This window comes from Peromyscus maniculatus, chromosome 4 (assembly GCF_049852395.1).
Source record: "Peromyscus maniculatus bairdii isolate BWxNUB_F1_BW_parent chromosome 4, HU_Pman_BW_mat_3.1, whole genome shotgun sequence".
Taxonomy (NCBI): Eukaryota; Metazoa; Chordata; class Mammalia; order Rodentia; family Cricetidae; genus Peromyscus; species Peromyscus maniculatus.
In genome coordinates, this window is record NC_134855.1 from 2,196,526 (window position 1) to 2,220,513 (window position 23,988).

The 23,988-nt window shown below is 41.9% G+C and overlaps 1 protein-coding gene and 1 long non-coding RNA gene across 34 annotated transcripts in view; one reads left to right on the forward strand and one right to left on the reverse strand.

Annotated features, from left to right (window-relative positions):
• Positions 1 to 23,988, forward strand: part of Dennd1a (DENN domain containing 1A) — a 498,842-nt gene that overhangs the window by 246,358 nt on the left and 228,496 nt on the right. For all 33 annotated transcript variants that reach the window (XM_076568467.1, XM_076568463.1, XM_006992524.4 and 30 more), the window contains 3 exons: positions 5,457 to 5,526; positions 10,849 to 10,929; positions 14,288 to 14,341. In XM_076568467.1, the coding sequence (XP_076424582.1) occupies positions 5,457 to 5,526; positions 10,849 to 10,929; positions 14,288 to 14,341 (205 nt within the window). The remainder of the gene's footprint in view (positions 1 to 5,456; positions 5,527 to 10,848; positions 10,930 to 14,287; positions 14,342 to 23,988) is intronic.
• Positions 1 to 23,988, reverse strand: part of LOC121828558 (uncharacterized) — a 34,540-nt gene that overhangs the window by 8,887 nt on the left and 1,665 nt on the right. Inside the window, exon 2 of the long non-coding RNA XR_006070955.2 lies at positions 4,730 to 4,938. This is a non-coding gene — a long non-coding RNA (uncharacterized LOC121828558). The remainder of the gene's footprint in view (positions 1 to 4,729; positions 4,939 to 23,988) is intronic.

A 23,988-nucleotide genomic window follows, 5' to 3' on the forward strand; every position in this document is an offset into this window, starting at 1 on the left:
TTCAGTCCTTCAGAGTCCAGCCCTGCCTGCCCTCTGCCCTTCACCATTGTCCTTGCTCCAGCCCTTGTCTGTGAGAGGTATTCTTCTGTTTGTACTGATTGTTGTGCCCACTGCTTCCCACTTTCCCAGCACTTGGTTGCAGCTCATTCAGAACCCAGCCTCTGAGAAACAGAGCAACTTGTATAGCTGCCAGCACTGTTCTCTCAGTGCTGTGTGCCCAGTCTCGGCCATGCTTATTACAGTATACACTCTAGTTGGTGTGCTTACACTGGTTTTGATGGAGGAAGATACTGTTCTGTGTGTATTGTTTTAAATACTAACAGACTTATAGGGGAAAAAAAGGAAGCTCAACACAAAGGGATGCTTTTTTCCACCCATTTGAGATATATTGCTAAAGTGATAACTAATAAAAGTAAACACTTTATTATGCATTAAAAACATTGTTTTCTTTTATATAACTATGCTAGTCATAAAAATGAAAAAGTTAATGAAATCTTTGGACAGTTCCTATTCATGTTTTTAAGAAATCGGGTTCAGAATTAACATTGCATCTATTAGTGCTTCATTCTGGCCCGGTTCTTCAGTGTTTCCTCCTTTATGAACAGGACAGCCAGGTTCTAGTATTGGAGAATAGTTCTCTGTGCTGTTTATCTGATGCTTTCTTGAGATGAGGCTCCGCTTCCACGTCAAGGGTGTGATAAAGTTGTGCTGTTTTCTGTGGCATCTGTCTGGTGACACACTATTTTGTTCTGTTCTGTTATTTGATGAAGGTTGTAACCTTAGGGTTTTCCTGTCTGTTTCCCTGTGATGGATAATTTGATTGAGAAGACTTACTTTCAGACTGTGCAAATAGCCCCATCACTCAGCAAATATTCTACTTGTCATTTTTATCTGCCTGGACTCCATATAATCCCTTCGTTTTTATGTGCTTTGATGTTCAGATTGTCAGAGATTCTGTCAGTAAGGAGGAGCGCCCTCTCACCAACTTTTGTGTCCTGTTGATACGTTCTGACCATGTGTTGAACACTGCCTTGCTTCTTATGGCACAAAGTATTTCTTAGCTCCGGCCTTGGAAACAGACATTTCTTCAGAGAACCCTCATTCTTAATAGAGAATGCTATTTGGAAGTCCACATCTAGGCACTGAAGGTGCCCATTATAATTGAAGCATCTCTTGTCACAGGCCTTTTCTGTCATTCAATCTAGAAACTGTGTGTGTGTGTGTGTGTGTGTGTGTGTGTGTGTGTGTGTGTGTTGTGATCTGAATGTGCACATTTGTATTTTTATTTGTACCTCTCTGTGCCATTATTTCACAATCATATCTAACCAGGATTCATTCTTCTTTCTTCTCTAACCATATTTCTAATTCACATGTCTGATATCAAGATCCTTGGTTTCTATTGTATGCTTAGTTATTTGATCACTTCCCTTGTATGTCACCAGGCTTCTGCTACACTTTCCTTCCTACATGGCTGCATTCCCTCACTCTATTTGGACTGACACTTTAGGTGGAACTGTCAACTCCTCCTACCATAGACACCCTTCTCATATCTCTCTCTCTCCTCTCTCTCTCTCTAGTGGTTAACTGGATGCAGACATATCTCACACACATCCCTCAGCAAGATGGCTATCCTAACCATCCATTTAGTGAAGGGAGATCAGAAGACAGAGTCTGACTTCATTTAGACTCAGTTCTTAAGATCAGTTCTGGAGGGAGCAGTTCATCCAGCTGACATGTTGAAAAGTGGAAGGTTTTCATCCAGCCTGTGCTGACACTCAGGCTAGTTGGTTTATGTCCATACAGGCCATGGCTGCTGCACCATGGGGCCATTTAAGGATGGTTGTGAAGTGGGCTATTGTTAAAGGGATGTCTGGAACCCAGGCTGCACTGCCTCCATGCCCACAATACTCATCATGCCACGTGGAGAGGTTTCTGTGGCACTACAACTCTTTAAGATTTTCTGTGGATTCCCACAAAACAGCGCTTCCCTATTGACATGAGGACCAAGCTACCTGAACTGGGAGAGGTGTGTGGACCCAGACTGGTAGCTGTGAGGCAGGTCTCCTCTGCTTTTTCCCTCTCTGTTGACGGGGTCGTGATAATGATCCATTAGGATCTGTGTCACTCCAAAAGTCTGAAGTAGCAGTGCTTGGGAAGGATAGCTGGCTTCTCCCACCTAGACACCCTCTCCGATGTTCATCTCTTCTCTGGACCAGAGCTTCCTAGTCATTTGTCATCTTAGTCCCAGTGCTCAGACTGGGCCCACCACATGGTGCTCTCCTGCAGGACGGTGCAAGTGCACCCGACCTGACAATTTGAGACCCTGAAGGTGGCCAGGGAGGAGCTATCTGATAGGGCACTTGTCAGCTGGGAAGCAGTGTTTACCTTCTGCTGACAGACATGCACAGGATGGAGTGGGGGCTGCATGTCTTCACCTGCAGCCTCCGGGTAGTGCGGCTGGGTGCAAGCACTAATGAAGCAGGGTAGGAAGTGCCAACAGACAGAGCGCAGCTGTGAACCGTGGGCCTTCTAGCTGGGGAAGCTGGACACTTTAAAGGAGAAGACAGCTGCAGCTTGGTTTCAGAACCCTAGCTAGCACTGCCATCACTAGACATTCATCTGTCAGCACACAGGGGACAACATGTGGGGAACAGTTGTATCTGGTCAGGCCAGAAGGAGAGAGAAATGCCCGGCTTCCGGATAGCTAACTACCGAGCAGTCCATGGCCAATGGTTCTGCCCACCATAACCAGAGGAATTGGTTTGATGAGGCAGAAGCTGGTAGAGTGAAGTGGACTGGCTCTGTCAGCCAGACAGTCCTCACCAGATGAGGCTACTGAGGCTGCAGGGTGTCTGCCAGGCTCTGTGAGTTGACTGGTTGTCCTAAACTACTTTAGTATGCACTCTAGTTCCAAAGCCTGAGAGAAGCAGGCAGCCCTACTGTACTGCTTCCTGTATTCTTCATAAAAGGAGCTGGTTTTTGCTTTCCTCTGCATCTCCCGTTTGTCCCTTTCCTCTTTTCTGCTTCCCAGTTGTTGGCTTTACCTAGTGGTATTTTCTTCCAGGTTGGATTTGTTTACTAAGAGTCCTCTAATCTGTATGGTTTGCTTGGGGGTGGGGGAGTGCATTTCTTGTTCTACTCTAATGGCTTTTAGCTCATGAAGGTTTATTTAGCAGAAGAGGAAGGGAGCATGTTATCTCGTGCCTAATCCCTCTTGAATGTTTACATTGCTCTGCCAGGGCTAGTGCTGTGGAGAGTGGCAGCAGCCATTTGCTCTGGAAGAGTCCATATGTGGCTGCCAGAGCTGATGGAAACATATTAACATAAGTGATAATACTGTCATAGAAGTGAAAAGTTAAGTTGCTTATCAGTATATTTTGATAAGCTACTTAAATTTTACAGTAGCATGTTCTGGCTTCAGACAGACGTCACAGATAGGAGCTTATGCACTTTATCTGTCCTCTCTATTACCTCTCACTTCATTTATTACTCTCAGTGGTCCAGCAGTAATCTGTACAGGGTTCTGATCCCTTCTCCCGGGCAGGATGTCACATCTGGGCCCTGCCTTGGGTCCAGGCCTATCAGTAACAAACGCCATTTGCGTAGCAGAGTAAAAGTGAGAAGACCCGAGCAGCAAGCTTCTCACATGCCTGTTCTCAGTAGTTTTGGGAGTTTTCCTAAGACAGAACAAAGCATTTAAAGTGGGGGCTGGGTATACTTCTTGGAGTAGGGATAATTCTCACTAACTTTTCCATGGCTCTAAGGGCCCTTGCTATCTGCTAGTCTTCATCTAAGTGTGTGTATGTGCATGTGCATGTATGTGCTTGTGTTTCCCAATAAACTCTGAACTCAGAATGTAGGGCCAAGCTCCATTTTTGGTCTTGGTGCTGAATACAGCACAGGAAGGTATGCTTCCTTCTCTGTTGGTGTAGTCTGTTGAAAAAAAAAAAACCATGCTGTTGAATGCTATGCTGTAGGAGGGGACATTGTAACAGTAGTGTATTATGAGCACCATGGAAAAGAAAGAATTGGGGCACAAAAGTAGGGGCAAGAGGAGTGAGGCAAGATCCTGAGAAGGGAGAGCCACAAAAGCCCTCCTGAGGAGCATGGACTCTGGGTCCTGTAGGAATGGGATGCCACTGCAGTAACTGAATGTGCCATGTAGATTTAGATTTGGGGGGGGGGCAGTGGGGGGGAGTCAGTTCCTTTTATTCACTCATAATAATGAATATTATTTATTCATTAGTAACAGGTATCAGAGTGGGGAAAAACAAAAAGAGGGTGCTGGGAATCATAGCCCTCCATTGGAGAGGCTTAAGCTTCTCAGAATCCCATGTCCCTCCCCACTTTGGGCACTTGGTGTGGAGAGCGAAAGAACAGAGACTGGGCATGATTGATAAGACTACAGAAGACACTAGTGGGTTCTCTCTTTGACCTGTGGGGCGGGGTGAGGGGGTCCTCCTAGGGAGGACAAGAGGCTCTGACGTCTTGGCCTGGCCTAAATCTTTTCCTTTCCCTTTCTTGACTTTGCTCTTCACTTGGTTACCAAGTGGCCTCCCGACACTGGGTGTTACACCAAGCCTCCTTAGACTTTGGCGCCTGTGTCGGAATGTACTGGATCTGGGCCCACAGGTGCCCTCTCAGACAAATGTCTATGTCCTTGCTGCTGGGGGTGCAGGGTCCCCAGGTCTACTACACACACTTGCTACCTCCTAACCCCCAGACCAACCTGTTCACTTTGTCTTTTTTGTCATCAGAGGAGTTGAGTGCCAGGAAGTCAAGAAGGGCTGGGGGAAGAAACCTCAGGCTGCACATCGCTGGCTGCCTGTGCAGCTTTACCCTCTCTGGAAGATCCATCCAGACTTCCATTTTTGATAGGCCATTCTGACAGCCACACAGGAGGTCAGTTTCACAAATAAACTCGGCTGGCAGACCATCCTGTGAATTAAGAGGAGCAGTAGTCAGGACCTGCTAGATGGCAGAGGGGACAGAGTTATCTATTCATGCTACAGCCCGTATACCACAGGTACAGTAGAGGTGGAAGGTCTGATGGACTAATGTGATTGGTTTTTGTTGTACAGGGCACATGGAACACAGAGGCCAACAATGGGCATGCTGTGCATTGCTGTGTGTCCAGTTATGAGAAATAGGAATGGTGGGAGAGGCCTCGCTACTCAAACATGGTACTTGATTACAGACTCTAGTTTGAATTTCCTCTCTAAGAACCTAGTTTTGAGGCACAGGAATAATTCATAATGGACAATTAGTGTTCTGCCTCACACAGGCATGTTTTTATAACCCAGAAATAATTAACATTTAAGCAGTTTGGGTTTATATCAGTCATGACTAGAATCTTGAAGATGTAGAGAAAATCTGAAATGTTTTGTTTGGTTAAGCTCTCATTCAGGCTTTTGACTTGCATGCTAACGTTTCTTGTGTTTCTTTGTCTTCCTCAGCTACCTCCCCTGGTTCGAGGTGTTTTATAAGCTTCTTAACATCTTGGCAGATTACACGACAAAACAACAGGTATTATTTTTAATAAATAATTGTTTTTAACAAGTAAACTTTTTATGATTATGAAAGTAATGTGTGTCTTATATTCCACTAAAACATTTATGAAAAAAGTAATACATGCCCTTCCTCGAAAGGTTGGAAAATTAAGAAAATAGTGGAGGGGAAAAGAAAATCACTTCTCACTTAGTATGCCTTACCTCATCCCCAAAATAAATATTGCTAAAATTTTTAGTTGTTTCTTCATTGTTTTTTTTCTTTTGAGGTAAGGAAATAATAACTAGTAATAAAAATAATAACTAATAATAACGCTCATGATCCCAGCGTTAACGTCAAATTTTCCCAACAATCCTGAAAGTTCACAAAGTATGTCATGTTACAGATCACTTAACTGACAGGTGACTTAACAGCTGCTACACTCCCCATTTTGATAAAATTTTGTGGTATTTTTATAGTAATTCTTGTAAAGGTCTGAAAAATTCCTTTAACAGTTCTGCTGTACCTTAATTACCTTTGGGAGCTCTGCAAGTGAGGATTCTGTTTGTCATGGATTAAAAAAGATTTGGGTTAAAATGAGAAAGAAAGCACTGAGTAACCAAGCTAAAGTGATATATAGCATAATTGTTAAATGCCATAAGTATTTTTCCTTTTGATTTATCTATAGTATCCTGGTTCTGAAAATATTCTATTAAAAAAATTACAGTTCTACATTATTGGGCTTATAAAGGGCCTCAAATCTGTGTTTGTTTTAATTTTTCTCCTTGTGACTTATATAATGTAGGTTCTCAGAAAGCCTGCCGTGGGGCACCTTGGTCACTCGGTGCTTTCTTTCTCATTTTAACCCAAATCTTTTTTAATCAATGACAAACAGAATCCTGATTTGCAGAGTTCCCTGAAACATGTTTCGGGAAATGCTGTTTGAGGGGTGGCAAGTGGAAATTGAGTATACAATGGTTAACTCTTTTCTTTGAGTGAGTTGTACTCAGTGGCAAATGTATTCCAGAGGTCACAACAGATGGCAGGAATGGTTCATAGAAATGGCTTTTCACTCATCACACTCAGTGTGAAAGGAAGCATCAGGTCAGGAATTCTATCATAGAAGAACTTTGATGAATGTGGTAGCAGGCTGCCATTGGATCTGTTCATCGATTTCTGTTGCACATTATCTTTGGTCAGACATTCAGGTTTCCACTCAATTTGAAAGATAACTTTAATAAATAAAAGTATGTAACACGTTGTCTCTGAACTGGAGACTTGACTCATGTTTTTGTAACCCACCTTTATACTCCATTTAGTTTTGAAAACAACAGTGCAACCTAGTACTCTTTTTCAAATGTATCTAAAAATGCTCATACCCATAGTCCTAGCATTCGAGAGGCAGCTAGGAGATCAGGAATTCAAAACCATCCTCTAACTACAAATAGAGATTTAGGCAGCTTGCAGCTCACTTGCTGGTTAAGTGAGTTTGAAGCCATTCTGGGCTACATGAGACCTTATCTCAAAGAAGTTAAAAAGGAGGGAAGAAAGAACAAAAGAAAAAAATCCTGCATTGTTACAGGGTTTTACACAATGTTGAATGCTTTCTATATTCTTAGATGAGGTCTGGCTGGCTGGCATGGATTCTTCCATGAAGTCTGGTTACTGCATTATAACTTGGCTTTTTTATTTTTATTTATTTATTTTTATTTTTATTTTTGAGATTGAAATGTCACCATTATTGATTACAAGGGGCAGGCTAAAGATCAGAAGTTCTTTCTCTCTGTGGGCAAGTGACTCCCTAATATTTCTTTCTTTTGTTTTGTTTTTATTTTTATTTATTTATTTTTTTAATGCCAAATGCCTTTTTGCACTGTTCTCTCTGTCATACCTGTTTTCTGTGTGGGGAGTGGAGAAAGCTTCGGGTGTGCAAAAGCCTGAGTGAATTGTGTGTTGTTGACACAGACATGGCCATATCAAGGACCCAGTGCCTTGGGCCCATGGGAAATGGCCAAGCCTTCCTTCCTGGTCCTAGTGCAAATGTTGACAGTATGTGTAGAAAACACCCAGATAGCTTTATCCTCCCAGATGATTTTGGCCTGAAGACTGCTCCTGTACAGAAATGCTAAACTTGCCTCCTTGACTGGGCTGTACACCAGTACACCGCCCCCTTGGTTCAGCTGTGTGCAATAACCTCCCCTCCCTGTTCAACTGTGTAAAATAAACACACTGAGCTTCCCTGATGGTGGGACTTCTCCATCAGGGAGCTCAGGTTTGTTTTTTTTGTTTTTTTGTTTTTTTTAAAGGGAGGGAAGGGAGGGAAGGAAGGAGAACTTGGGAAAGGAGGGTACTATAAACTGAGCATGACCCTGTGGGACCAGTGCTTTTTTCCTCTGAGCTGTTGAGGCTCCTGCCTTATGCTGTATGGGAAGCTGAGATCAGTCATCTGGCTTAGTTGGCTGGAGTCGATTTTTCCTGACTCAGCATACCTATAGAGTTTGTTCTGACCAAAGGAATTATGATAAAACTGAGTAAGGACTCTTGTCTATGATTGGCTTAATGAATAGATGTTGACCACTCAATCAAATCAGAACAGATTTCAGTATCCCTGGTCAGCAAGCATGAAGACATTAACTTGGATCTCCAGCACCCAGCATAGCAGCTGTTGCATCTAATCCAAGCACTCAGGAGGAGGGGCAGGCAGATCCCTGGAACCCATTAGACATAAATCCTAGCTGAATAAATGAGCTCTGGATTTACTGAGAGCCCTTGTCTTGAAAAAAATAAAGTGGAGACCAATCTAGGAAGACGCCTGACATTGGCCAGAGGTGTCCATGTGCACATGCAAACACAAGAACACATAAATACATCATAAACACATGGAAACCAAGATCCAAACAAAACCCCAGTATGTTTGTTCCCTAAAAACAGCCTTCTCCCATCCAGAAGTTAGAGGATTGTTGGATGAGGCAAGCTTCTATTTGGGAAGGTATATGTGTAACCAGTGAGAGTTACCAAGTGTTGTAGTCAAAGATGGGGTGTAGGGATTTCTGTGTGGGTCCTCCTGGCCCCTGTGTTGTCAGATCCTGGACAGGACAGAAAGGGGATCTGCATAAAAGGAATGACAGGAAACCTGAGCTGGGTGGCAGCCTGCTTGGGTATTGGAGCCAAAGGAGATGAAGGTGTGTATGTGAGAAAGTGGGAGTAGACATGATGTGAGATGTGAGAACTCAGTGGGGATCTTCAGAGATCCAAACAGGAAGGGAATCAGCAGTAGTGACTTAGTGCTTGGTGCCAGAGCATGAGATAGGAAGACCTAGCTCCAAGATAGGACGAGACTTTTTTACCTTTGTGCAGTGTAGTCACAGTATGCAAAGAAAAGGAACAGGAGTAACTCCTGTGTTGGCCTGGAATTGGAGACATCCTTGTGAATCTAAGGCTTTAAGTGTGCGAAGAGAAAAGTGAATTGAGATGTGAAGCACATGTGGTGGCCTGTCTGTGTGGTAGTTGGTGGCTCTGACCACTGAAGGCCTGGTGTCAGCATTCCCAAAAGACAACCAAGCATAAGCACACATGCTCCCAGACCTGACTGCAGATACTCCCCAAGGAAAGGAGCCCTTGCTCTCTAAAAAATGGACCACTTCCAGGACTCATGTAGGAAAACTGTAAGATGATGCTAAAATGTCTTTTGTGCCCCAGTTTAAAGTATTCAAAATATGATGGGGACATGTGCTTAAGACACAAAAATAAGGATAAGGGCCAAGAGGTTCCCATTTACCTTAGTCTGGAGCATCAAGACAAATACTGACAGCAAATGAAAGCAATGCACTTGTAGTAAGATAAATAATAAACAGCTAAATTCAAAGCTTGGGGGATGGAATACTTACATAAAATTTCATGCTACAAAATGCTTTTTCAATGTCGGGGGAGAGGTTGTCCAATAGAGATCTGAGATGAAATAGTCAAGAGGCAAGAAAACTTCCTCAGTAAAGGGCAAGCTGAGATTCACAAGGAAACATCTGACAGTTGAAACTCATTCTGCAAAATGGGCAATCAAGGTCCTACAAATCTAGGAAAAACAAGGATTTTTCCAACAAAAGGAGTCACAAGAGTCAGCTCTACTGAAGGCCACTCAACTGATTTTATTGCCATGAGGATATACGCAGCACAGCAGGCACAGGATTAGGTGGCAATGCTGTGCTGAGGCATATTTCCTGGTTGTGATGATTAAACGAGGTTGTTTGGAGGAAGTGCAGGGGTGTGTGTGTGTGTGTGTGTGTGTGTGTGTGTGCGCGCGCGCGTGCGCACACACACACGCAGATGATGAGGTATAATGCCAACAACTCATTCTCAAACAGTCGAGGAAATGAAGGGGCCTTTGACTGTTTCTAAAATTGTTCTGTAGGTGTGAGACTGCTTCAAAGCAAAACTAACCCTGTGCACACACATTCAAGCTTGAATGTCCTCTAAGAAACTTGATTGTCAGAGTACATACTGAATCAAGCTTGTAAACTAAGTTCATCCCTTTCATCTCAGGCTCCCTACCAGAGGCAGAGAGGGCTGCAGACTTGGACACAGCAATCTTGCCTTCCTCCTGGGCTGTGCAGCCTATTGTCCAATATGAGACTAGTGCTTCCCTCTTCAGACCTTCACATTTCCCAAGTGGTTGGGCTAGAGGATCCAGTAGTTAGGACATGGCTGCCCATGTAAACTTGACTTTCTTTTATTAACACACAGAATTCCATGGGATAGAAGTGGCTTTTGAATCGTTTTGTGGGTGCTGCTGTTTTGAGCATCTTAAAGGCGAATCTCTTTTGAATCGAATAATTTGTGTTGCTTTGTATGTTATTCAGCTGCTCAGTTTCCCTAATTAACATGCAGGACTGCTCTCCTGTATCACATGCTGGTGAACTTGCTTTATTTCTAACTTTCCATAATTGGAGGCTGCTACATGTACCCAGTGAACACTCAATAAAATTAATTGAGGGTAATGATGATGAAGACAAGATCCACAGTGTCATTGTTATTTCTCCCAACCACCCCCGCCCTGGAAGCTCAGATTGTTTGCATTTAGAAGTTGTTGCTATGGAGTTGAAGGGATAGATGTGCTGAGAGCTTATGGTATATGATCCATAAAAGGTGGTCATGGTAGGTGTCTGACTGAAAAGAAAATGTCAAACTTGATGTGGGAGGATCAGTTTTGCTCTTATTTTTGAGCCATAAGCACTGTCCTTTATCCAGCCCTACTTGAATATGAAACATATTTCTGTCTTGGGGCCAGTGTCTTCCATCTGTCTCTCTGTGCACCTAGACCTTACTGCAGGTCCAGCTTTTGTTACTTGGGCCTTTTCTTTTTTTCAGGAAAGTCAGTGGAATGAACTTCTGGAAACACTGCACCGACTTCCCATCCCTGACCCCGGAGTGTCTGTTCATCTCAGCGTGGTAAGTGGGGCAGAGTGGTGGCCACCCTAAGCAAGAATGTCTGTATGGCCCTTCAGAAGAGGCCAGAGCCACACTCTTACTTAGTGTGAGCCCTGGATTCAAGGCAGGCTGGAGTGTGGGATTATCCCTCTCTCTGAGATTCACTGAAGAATAGATGCTTCCCAAATGACCACTCATATTCTTAGTCACAGATGCAAGGAATAGGATGGCTGGAGCTGTTAGCCTCATCATTCCATCTTTGGCTACTTATATTATTCTGTATCACAGTCAAAGCCCATTCTGGACCCTTAGTGTTCAACATTACCTCTCTCCTTTTTGCCTGTTAACTCGTGCATCCTTCAAAACCAATTCTGCTTCCTGAGAAATCCTCCCCTGACCTCACAGGCTGAATTAGGCCTTCTCTTTGGCCCTAATCTTCTTGCATGCTCTTGGAGTCTTAGTTCCATCCTGTGGGAGTAAGCTGGTTTCCAGTCTCCATCCGTTGAAGACAGAGCGAGAGTTCTCAGTATAATTCCTGGCCTACAGCAGTCATTATTTCTTTGAGTGCTTTGAGATACATCTTGCACATTGTGCAGTGTGCCAAGGTAGACTCTGAGCCAACTGATGGGAAATTTCTGTTCCAGTTGTCTCTTTTACTAGTGCTTGAAGTGACTTAAATCATGACCTCTAACTATACAGGCTCAGCGTATTTGTCAGATAGTGCATAGGATCTTTTCTATGATTCAGTTACTAAATTATTTGATCTTTTAGATGGAAGCTATCATTTTCTTTATCAGAATTCTGTAGTGGACATCCTTTGGCCAAGCACCCACTATCATGCAGACCTGTCTCTCTATCCCACAGCCCTGACAGGTTAGAGAGTCTTCTCTTCCAGATTCTCAAGAAACAGATACAATGCTGGTTTCAGGGATCAGAAAGGTGTCTGGTTTTATAGGTAAACTGATGGGTTTTACCAGAACGCTATCAAAAGCCACAGTATTGTCAATAATGATAACAATAACAAATCTATTTTATGTTCCTAATTTATACTAAATATACACCTCTGGTGCTTAAAATTGTTCACAATGTAGGTGTTAACATTCCCATGCCATAAAAGAAAGATTGAGAGAGGAAAAGGTATGCATGCAAAATCATATGGTTTAGAAATGATGGCCTAGCTTTTACAATGCTGAGCTAAAAGGAGGAAGGGACAGAGACAAGGAGGGAGGTGGGAAGCAGGAAAGAGGGAAGGAATTTGCTTATGGAGGATTTGCTTGTGGGAAGTAGGGACTGCCAGAAAAGCAAGTGTGCTTTAGACACAGTCATCACTGAAGCAGAGCAACCCTGCCTTTGTCTCCGTCTTTTTTCCTAAACAGCTTGAACCTCACTGCTTCAGTCTGTAATGACATCCGACAGGTAGCTGTGGGGCAGCCTGGCCAGGTCACCAGCTGCCACTCCTTCCCCAAATGTCTGCACAGGCAGCATGCTGTCATGCCTCAAGGATAAGCCAGCTCAGGGACAGGAGGAACTTTTGGGTGTGCAGCTGTTTCATTCCAGTGGATTCTAGGAATGTTTCTGACCTCCCCTGGTCCCCAGCATTTCATGGGCAATGGAGCAAGTCAGAATCTCCAAGGACAGCCTGGGGACTAGCTGGTTTAGAGTTTTGCCAGCTCACTCTTTATAATCCATTGCATCTGTAAAGGCTGATTCCCCCTCTTCAGTAGATAGTCTTCTTCCCAAAATGCATTTCTATTTGAAGGGCTAACATCTCATTTGTAATAGAAATCCTAAAATATTGGTGATATGTCAAACCTGGGCTTTGTTTGTTTAACCACTTTTTACAAGAGAATGTTCCTGTGTAGCTAATATAGGTGATTGAGAAAAATAGATATGCAAACTAGTAGTTTGAACAATAATACTTTCGTATTAAAATCCATTTGTTGAGCTGGATGTGGTAGTGCATGCCTGTAATGCCAACATTCTGCAAGCAGCGGCAAGAGGATCAGTGCCAGGCCAAAGCCACTCTAGTCTGTGTCCAAGTTCCAGACCAGCTGGAGCTACATAGTGAAACCCTATGTCCAAATAAATAAAACAGTAAGTAAGTAAATAAAGTACAACTTATTGTGTGCTAAATGCCTCATCTATGGAGTGCTCACTCAAGCTCCTTTATGTTTGTGAATGGAAAGCACAGACATAAGAGTGATGTGGCAGAAAGGGCCAGGGTGTGGTTAGTTACCCCACTCTGGGTCCAACCTAGTTCCTCCATATAGTCATCCTAGACTATTTGCCTCTCTGAACATTGGTTGGTCTGTTTTTAATATGGAGATAATATCTATCTTCAAATTTTACTGTGGAAATTAGAAGTGATATTTATAAAGTATTTAATGTCAAGTTTTCCATAAGCAGATATTCAGTAAATTTCTTTTGAGTGTCAGACAAGTAGCTTATTGTTGCCATCATTCATAACAGCTTGCCTCCAGGACCCTTTATTCTAGAAAGACTATACAATTCATTTTTCTAGAAACCTATGTACTCTCCCATTACCCAGGAGCTAGGGGTTAGGGGAGAGGTCAAGATCTGAGCTCAGGCCATGGCTGAGCTGAACCTTGCTTTCCTAGCCTTTCACAATCCATCTTTAATTGTCTAGCATGAGGCTCCTTCCCCTACCACTTACCATTATCTTCTGAGCCTTTAAAATCAGCAGCAGAAGTGGCATTAGACCAGCCAGTTTTCATTTAACTTGGAAATAGACACAGGCTTATTACAAACATGGAGATGCTTCATTACATGTCTTTGAAGTCTTGGTCACCCACTCCAGCTCTCTTCCATGACAATCACACTGTAAGTGAGGAACTCATCCTCCTTTGGCAGCCATCTGTATCCATCTCAGATGGAGTGGCCTTTGTCTGGACTGTCCTGAGCATCATATGAGCAGATTTTGACTACAGTATTGGTTGATATGACCTCAGATGCTGAAATAGAATTATAGGATTGGTGGGGACATCCTGTCACTTAGTGAGTGAATCTAGTGTCATTTGGTTTCTAAGAATCCATTGCCCTATTGAGCAATAAATTACAAAACTGTCCACTTCTTTGTGTTCAGAAATCTGCAAATATCACATGGGAATTTAGACTTCAGCTTCTTTGAGTTTTTCATTCATGTCCCCCAAAGACATTCATCTCTTGTGCTTATGAGTTAATGCTCCTAGTGTGGTCCAACATTAGCTTAAGCAGCTATAATGTGGATATTTACTACAAGAAAACACAGCTTCCTCATCTGAGTAAGGAAGATGCTTCACAACATTTACTTAAATTTAAAATCAAATGCTAGTTAGCTCATCTTGAAAGAATATGCAGCTTGTGTTTTTTTCTTTTCCAGCATTCTTACTTCACTGTGCCTGATACCAGAGAGCTTCCCAGCATACCTGAGAATGTGAGTACTTGGAAAGGGAGCATTACATTTATTTGTTTACTACTTATGTTTTAAAACAAAAGAATATGTTTTCAAATATAGTACATCACTAAAAGAAATTTAAAAAGAAAAATGGATTATAAATAGCAAAAGAAAATTGAAAATATCTACAGCGTACAGACACAAGAAGAGGTGTTCATATTTCTCAAGAGTAATCACTTATTAATGGTTGATATTCCAATCTTTCCAGTCTTTTTAGGGCATTTTTATATTTTTACATAGCTAAAATCACCTATTAGAAGAGCATCTTAGCGTTTTCATTGTTAAGAATCATTGTTGTCCACTGCATAATACTCCATTTGAGGAAACTCAGGTGTTCTTTCACAGTGGAGACTCAGATTCTCCTTTCTCTTACAAGATGAGATGTTCTCAGCAAAGAAATTCCCATGTAAATGTTTATTAGGGCAGGTGTATGTAAGTACACACACTTACGTGTTCACTTCTCAGAAAGTCCTTCACTTGATAGTAAGTGAGGTAGGAGGACACCCAACCTCACCTTCTAAGGGCTGAGAGGCAGTGAGCTAAAGTGACAGATCTGTAGGTTCGTCTTTGCCCCCAAACAAGCTGAGTGACCTCTCTACCTTAGAGCACACCTGCAAAATATTTTACTGTGATTATAAATCGTACAATGTAAAATAAAACCTAAAGTAGCCACCAGCAAGGTACTTGGTAAAATATAAATAGCATGAAATTGACTATTTTATCCACTTCAGAGGATACAGTTCAACAGTTCACATTCTGTTGGTCTCCAGAATTTTTCATCTTGCAAAATTGTAGCTGTGGACCCAGCAACCAATAACCATTAGTGCATGAAAACCATTATTCTGTGATTTCTGCCTACTTGAAAGCACCACATATCAGTGGAATGATATACTGTTGGTTTTGTTTGTTGGTTGGTTGGTTGGTTTTCGAGACAGGGTTTCTCTGTGTAACTCTGGCTGTCCTAGAACTCTCTCTGTAGCCCATGCTGGCCTCTAATTCAGAGATGCACCTGCCTGTGCCTGCTGAGTGCCGGAATTAAAGGCCACTACCTCTACACGCCACTACCTCTATATACTGTTTGTCCTTTTGTGTCTGGCTTATTCCACTTAACATAACACCTTTAAAGCTTATCTGTATTGTAACAGGTGCCAAAATTCCTTTCCGTTTAAAATGATATGGCCAAACACACTGCAAAGAGGATAATTCCTAGCCTTGAATGCTTTTGTAAGAACAATGAAGTTGAGTTTGAATTCAAGAAATTAAAGTACTGGGCATATAGTTCAGTGCAGGGCATATAGTTCAGTGCACAGCACTTACTCAATATGTGCAAGGATCTAGGCTTTCTCTAAAGCCCCATAAAACATCAGTTCAAGAGATTAGAAAAAGAGTAACAACAAATAAACCAAAACTAGAAAAAATAATTTAATTTATTAAAATAATATTGCAAATCAAGACTTCTTAAGAACTTGAAAAGATAAATTGGAGGGTGGGGAATTGGGAGAGACTGGAGGGAGGAAAATCATGGAATTATATTTTAATCAAAATGTATATTAAAAACTTAAAAAGATACATAAACATCTCTAATAAATTTGGAAACTGGTTAAGATAAACTGTGGATGGAGAATAACGGGAAGATAAACACATTGCTGTCTCCACTGTCACCTCTGTTCACAAATCAGTTTTCCATTTGCTTTATTGGCATGTTCAAGGTTCTTATTTAAGTCAAGAAAAGGTTTAAGTCAGGTGGCGGCGGCGCACGCCTTTAATCCCAGCACTTGGGAGGCAGAGCCAGGTGGATCTCTGTGAGTTCGAAGCCAGCCTGGGCCACAGAGTAAGTTCCAGGAAAGGCACAAACCTACACAGAGAAACCCTATCTCCTAAGACCAACATTTTATATATATATATATATATATATATATATATATATATATATATATATATATATACATATATATATATATATAGAGAGAGAGAGAGAAAGGTTTATGTCTGTGTCTGTGCATGAGTGTTTATGTGTGTGATTGTGTGTGCTTGTGATATAAAAGAAGAATGCTCAGTCTTGCTCTTTTCCAGGATGTGATTCTCAAGCAAACTTCCTTTCTTTGTAGCCTTCAGACAATGCTGTCCAGAGCTCTGAGGGTGCTCGTGGAGCCCTAGGGCTATAGGTGGCTGGCTGACCAGAGTGCTGGGTGCCTGCCTCTCTATTATTTAGATCTGGTTAATTTATTACTGCTTAAATTGGGAGTTGGGTAATACTTGAGACAAAAAAATATTCCTTTGATTTATTTTTTTTTTTACACCTAACATTAGAAGGTACAATTTAATAACATACAATGGGGGACCATACTAAATGCATATTTCCATAACTGCTTCTTCACTTATTCAAAATCTATCACAAAAAAATCAACACAGAGGTACATATTAAAAATGAATGTGGCCGGGCAGTGGTGGCACACACCTTTTATCCCAGCACTCGGGAGGCAGAGGCAGGCGGATCTCTGTGAGTTCGAGGCCAGCCTGGTCTACAGAGTGAGATCCAGGAAAGGCGCAAAGTTACACAGAGAAACCGTCTCCAAAACAGCAAAAAAAAAAAAAAAGAGTGTGATTATCACCATCCCTTCCCCAACCTTAATGCTGTGCTCCCTCCAGTGTTTGATGACTCTTTCCCCAGAATTTTCTCTGTAACTTTACAGGATAACTATGGCTGAGAATCTGTGAGTGCAGGAGACTTTTGTTGTTGTTGTTGTTGTTTGATACAGGGTTTCTCTGTGTAACAGCTCTGACTGTCCTGGAACTCATTTTGTAGACCAGGCTGGCATTGAACTCACAGAGATCCACCTGCCTCTGCCTCCCAAGTGCTGAGATTAAAGATGTACACCACCACCACCTGGCTAGATTCCTTTCGTTTTTAAATATAAAGTGATGCTGGTTTGAATTATCCTAAAAGTTGTTCACATCTATCTATTCTGTCCTGTTTGATGTGTGTGTGTGTATGTCTGTGGTCCCACCACTTAAAGACCTTTACAGCTGCTAGGCAAACACTGTACCACTGAGCCACACAACCAACCCTAATATTTTTGTTTAAAAGTACAAATATTTTAGAAGTCATATGGTACCACATAGTAGTTGATAAAGGCTTGTAATCTCAAGTATTCCATATTTACTCCACAGAAGCAGCTACTTCCAAGTTTTTAACAGTTGTATTTTCCATCGTTTTAAGATTTGATTTTATTTATGTGTACATTTGTGTTACTGTATGAGTATGTCTCATATCACTAAGGGTGCCCAAGGAGGCCATAAGGGGGCATCAGATGCTCTGCAAGTGAAATCACAGGCAGTTGTGAGCAACCATATGGATGCTGGGAACCAAATCTTACGCCCTTTGGAATAACAGCCAGTGTTCTTAACCACTGAACCATCTCTCCAGCTCCCATTATATTTTTAACATGTCCCTGTTGCTACATCTCAAGATGCTTTTGTTTCATGTATCACTTGTTGATTTTCTTATGTGAGATAAGAATTTGATACCCCTTCCCAGAAACCCAGATACATACAAAATACTGTCTCTCATTTATTTCTCTTCTCCTGTTCTTCCTCTATCTTTAGTGGTTAGATTGTGGTTCCTTTCTTCTCTTGTACAACTTGCCTTATATGAGATCTTGGGTTTAACATCTTTCTCTTTCTTGGTTATATTCCCTCATTCTGTGAGAGCATTCTCCAGCAGTGTCCTGAGAGAGAGTGTTTGTTGCTGGAGTTCAATAGTTTTGAACTTGGGTGATTGGATAGCATGAATGGGGAATTCTAGTTTTCAAATCACTCTCCTTTCAGAAATGTGAAGGCATGTTCACTGGCTTCTTTTTACTCTTGTAGATTAGGAGGTTTGGCCAATTTGATTCCTATTATTATTATTTTTTTAATTATTTTTTATTTTCCGGAGCCAAGGACCGAACCCAGGGCCTTGTGCTTGCTAGGCAAGTGCTCTACCACTGAGCTAAATCCTCAACCCCTATTATTATTTTTTATGACCTATTAGCTTCTAATATTCTGAAATTGAACAATGATGTGCCTTAATGGGTCTGTTTCCAACTGTTGTCCTGGTCACTGATCATCTTATCTGCTTTGGGAATGCACATCCTTACAGCTTGAAAGTTTTCTCACATCATTGTTGTTGTTTTTTTTTTTAATTTTTTTAATTTTTTTAATTTTATTTTCAATTCTCTTTTCTGTTGCAGGTAGGATTTAAACCTCCTGTATTGATCCACTAATGTTCATTTTCTGTCCTGTTTTCCACATTTCTCTTTTGGACTTTTCTCTCTAGACATTTCCCTTTTACACATTTCTTCAACAATTTTTCTTTCAAATTTCCTACTTTGGCCATCTTCTTCTCCTCCTCCTCCTCCTCCTCCTCCTCCTCCTCCTCTTCTTCTTCTTCTTTTCCTCCTCCTCCTCCTTCTTCTTCTTTTAAACCTCATCTGTGAGACTTTTATTTCCAGATTTAAAAATTAATTCTAATTCTTTTTCCTCCTCTTCGTGCTCTCCTTTCAGTGTCCAGGCTTGTCAGTGGATATCAGCAACCCTCTCAGGTCAGCCTCCAGAGCTGCTGGTGCCTTTTAAACAATCCTCAGCTGTACCTGGTATCCCCAGGCCCTGCTGGTTCAGATGGACAGGTGCAGGAAGCCAGCTGAGAAGCTGGGGGCTTGAGAGAAGAATCTTGGGAATGAATCACTTTCTTTTCATTTGTGCACTTTCCTAACCCTTAGAGGTTGATCAACTCCACTTGCTGATTTTTCCAGAGGCTCTGTGTGTAAGCTGGGCCTGGTGCTTTTTGTTTGTTTGTTTGTTTGTTTGTTTTTCGAGACAAGGTTTCTCTGTGTTGCTTTTCGCCTTTCCTGGATCTCACTCTGTAGACCAGGCTGGCCTCAAACTCACAGAGATCCGCCTGCCTCTGCCTCCCGAGTGCTGGGATTAAAGGCGTGCACTACCTGCACTGCCCGGCCAGGGCTTGGTGCTTTTTGCCATGTCCACTCACCCACCTCAACCTTAGTTTCCAGCTTATCCTTTCATCCTCCTTCAACTCTTATGTCTTCTTGGATCAGGTAATCTTTTGTTACCTGTATCTGTCTTATACATTGTTGGATTTTTTTTTTTTTAAGCATTCTTGGGCAGTACTTACTATATAATTGTTATCAATCTGCTCCTCACTCCACCACCCTCCCAAGCCATGATAGCCAGAAATGTCTCTAAGAATTACCCAATATGCCCTCAGTAATAAAATGGTCCCAAGTTGAGAACCAGTTCATTAGTAACATCATTTTAGAGTTCAGAAGATTGACACCTCTCTTCTATTCTTCAGGATTCATAACTTTGAAAATGCTTTTACTTGACTTTCCTTGGTAGTATTGGAAAGAAAAGAGAAACTTAGAGGGTTTCTCTCTGAGGTAATAGCTTGGGTTTCTCTCTGAGGTAATAGCTAGGTGCACTGTCCTGTTCTTCTATGCTAAATAATATGATAAAAATGGCTACTTAGGTCTGACTCATCTGTTTATTTAAAGGGCCAAGAAATCCTTAAGAGCTTGGTTTTAAAGTCGCTGAATATTTTTATAATTCCCTAATTTTCAGCACCATAACTGCTGGGGTTAGGAACATTTGTTTAAACTGTCTTCTCCATGACACTGGCTCCAGTTCCTGGCTGCACTGTGTGTTATCTCCCCTGCCCCCACCAGTTTTGAAATTTAGATTTTTCTCTGCTGGTTTTGCCACTAATGAACCAGTTCCCTGTGTATGACCCATTGTCCCCTAAATCCTCCTTTGCAAACCAATAGAGGGCAGGTCTTGTTTGTTTCTAAGCAGAATAGTAGTACCAATCTGCCAGTCTCCTAACACACACCATTCCATTTTAATCCCTGCAGCTACTCTGTGAGAGCCCCATTTTACATGCACAGAGCCCAGAGCTCATAGGCTCTGGTTGCTAGCCTTAGTCTGCAGGTCAGTGGGGTGTAGCGACCCAGGTTCTAAGGTTTGACCCCCTGGGGTTGACTTGTGATATTCATGAGAAAAAAATGATATTTTATATCTGAAATACACAACAAAGCAAGGAAGCTTTTCCTCTCAGGAGACACTGAACTTTTGTGAGACCAATTTGTGTAGGTTTGACACAGAATCACTATAGAGCTCTAGCCATGTTGAAATTTGCATTTTAATCTCTTGGTGATTTTTCAAGGATTAATTTAAAATGACTAAATTGCTGCATTGCAAATTGAAACAAGCAATAACCACGGGGTTGTTAATGTGATACAGTCTGCTGTCATGGAAAGAACATGAGTTTCAGAGATAGCCAGACACAGGGCCCCACGAGCCTGGGCCCTTGGGTTCTTGTTTTCTTGGAACCTCAGCATTCCTATCTAATAGTAAACAGAAACATGAAGAGCAAAAGAAGTCTTGAAATGTTCAGTTCCAAGGACAGTGCTGAGTGCCACCAGAGCCTTTTCACTTCTTCTAGTTTCCTGGGTGTTATAGTTCTGAACTCCTTGAGCTCTCAGTGTGACCGCGAGCTGAGGAACATGATTCCTTGTGGCTTGTCCTTTCTGAATGTTAGCTGACTTTCTTAGTTGTACAAATTAATGCCCATCCTTTTCGTGGGATATGTTTCTCATGGAGCCACAAAAGGTGCTTGGTGATCTCTGTCATCACTGGTGTGGTGAGTGGAGTGCAGGGGCACAGTGCTTGTCATGGAAAGGTCAATCTAAATTTAAGAAAGTAAGCCACTGAAGGACGCATGGCCTTTGGGACATGGAACCTAGCAGCATTCTGTTTTTCTGACATCAGAGAAGGGTTAATATAAAGAAGGAAGAGCTAGTATTTGTTTATTGCCTGCTATGGCTCAGACCAAGGACCATTTGCTACATCCTAAGTTCTTACACTAGCCAGTGATATGGTTATTAGCCCCTCTGAAAAAGAAAGGAGACCCAGAGTTGTAAATTCACTTATCCAGCTAAAACTAGAATTTACATGTGGGTGAGTCTGACTCCAGTGCGGAGATGCTTCTGGGTCCTGGCTCCAGTGCCACCTGTACTCCCCTATGAGACCATTAGTGTAAGCAGTATGATTGATTGCATGGATAGCTGGTTAATACCACCTCTCCTTTAAGGATAGAGGATTAGTACCTGGAGCTTATAGTTGCTTGACATAAAACTATATGCTATTAATGACTGATTGGATGGATGAATGAATGAATGAACTAACGAAGCGCCGGCCCTGGGTGAGGGAAAGGAATGGCTCCTTACAGCTGGCTTTTGCACCAATTTGTCTACAAGTTGTTAAGGAAAAGCAAACGTGCAAAATTAATTCTTTCCACTTTCGGCTCCTTGTTGAAGTTAATTCTCATTATTTCTCCAATTTCTTCGTAAAAATATTTTCTTGCTTTTCACACAAAAATATGGTTACTATATAATTTCTCATCAGAGTTTTTTGTGTCTATCTTGATAACACATATAGGAGTAAATTTTATGCAGTCAGTAATTAAATGAGTATAAATCTTTATAAATTTTAAACAGGTGACCTGCATTTAAGAAAAAGTCACAGATCATGAGCAGATGTGTAGTAATAATTATGTTGTAAGCTGGCTGCATAAGATATATTTTTGTTTTACACCCAGGTTTTGAGGTTTACTTTTGATTAATGGATAATCATATAGGCCTTAATTTGAAATATTAAACAAACCTGTCTTAATTATCTGGTCAGTGTCATACCAAGTGGTTAATGATGCAAAAAAAGTGTTTAGCTGGGTGGTTAAATGCGACATTGCCCAGACTCTACTTGTCAAAAGATGCTCCATGGTATAGAAAAGATTTATGAAGTAAGTCATCATGACTTTCAAAAACAAACAAAGTTGAAATGGTACAAGAGGGCCTATTATCAAGTACTAAGATTGTTCCTATGAGTTGTCAGATAATTGTTTATTCTAATGGTCTTTTACTTCGCACAGAGGGATAAAGCTGACCTCAGGGACTCTGCTTTCTTTCCTGTGATACGCTTCTCTCATTTGACTGCTCAAATGAGTTTGGATTTGGGGGGGCGGGGGATGCAGATTATTTTAGAACCCCAAATCTGTAATCCCTTTTAAGAATCTGGTTCCACTGAGGTAACTTAAATCCTTTAAAAAAATGACTTAAGGATTTAAAGTGTTCTTCCTATTAAAAAGTTAGGCATCGTGTTGCCACAGCACACCTGGATACTTAGCTACTCAGAGCTCTCAGTCAAGAGAGTGCCTGAAGCTCAATATCTGGGACCAGTTTGGGCAATGTAGCAAGACCCTGTCTCTCTTTATAAAGAAAAAAATCATATTCTAAAACATTTGAGTAAGAGTTATTTTAGGACCTGAGACCCGTTGACATAACCAAACCTCTGGCCTGGGAAGCTGCCTCTGGAACGGGTACAGTGAGTCTTTATTCTTGTACCCTGCTGGAGAGTCTCAAAAACTAATCAAATGACAGACTGGCGCAGAATAGCATCTGCTTTGAAGGCTCCAAGGAGTACTCAGCTTAGAGGCAGTTCTTTAGTTTGAGGATTATCTTATTTCCCTATGGTATTGAACCTAAGACGCTTTCTCTCTAAGCCACACGATATCCCCTCCTGGGCCTAACCCATTCCAGCCCCACCCCTGACTTCCACCTGCTTCATAACCTCAGGCACTGATCACAGTGAGTGTGAAGTCCCTAGCCACCTAGGCTGGTGCTGGAGCCAACAGGGAACAAGGAAGGAATGGCTATTAGGAGGTGCTCCTCAGGAGCATGGCCTTTGCCAGGTGCTGCTCCCCTCTTTGTCTGGATTGAGACTTTCACCAGCATTTTTTTTTTTTGTGGAGATGACAAATGGAAGCTAAGTTCAAGAACTTGCTGCAGCATATACCTCCTCTGAAATTCACCTTCCATGCTGTGCTGTCTGGAGTCCTCCTTAGATTTGATTTCTGGCCAGACTGGAAAATGGGCACCTTCATATCCCTGCTGTCCAGCCCTACAAGGGATGGGTGAGGTGGAGGGTGTGTAATAAAATCCAAGCAAGGAAAGGAGTGTCCTTAAGCTTAGAATCACACTGGCACTACATAAACTAAGACCAGAGCCCAGAAACAGTCTTCTAAGCAAGGTTCTCCTTTCCTGGCATGTGAATTACCTAGCAGTAACTGGCAGAGGATGACGGGGTGGGTACTCAGGCTTAGCTGTGATGGGGTTGCAATGATCCAAGATCCAAAGCTGAGGAACAGGCAGCAGAAATGCCATGTTCAACAGGAATGGTGGTTGTTGAGGAGGATTGACACTCTGTTAAACAGACACTGTTTGGATAAACAGAAGATGTGGTGCACAGAACCTTGCAGTGGCTATAGACCCAGAGAGCCTTTCTTCTCCCTTCTCCAAATCTAATTCTTTGTCAAGTCCTGAGGTTAAGAGTGTTTTTCACATGTATCCCTAAAGCTTTCTTCTGAATTGTTTACACATTTGGATCCTCCCCTCTGGCCCCAGAATATGGCAGTAACCAGTTAAGTGGTTAATAGGATCTCCCATCCTCCATGGGCTTTGGGGAGGTCATTTTAAAATTTTTGTTTTACATGTGTAGCTGTTTTGTCTGTCTGT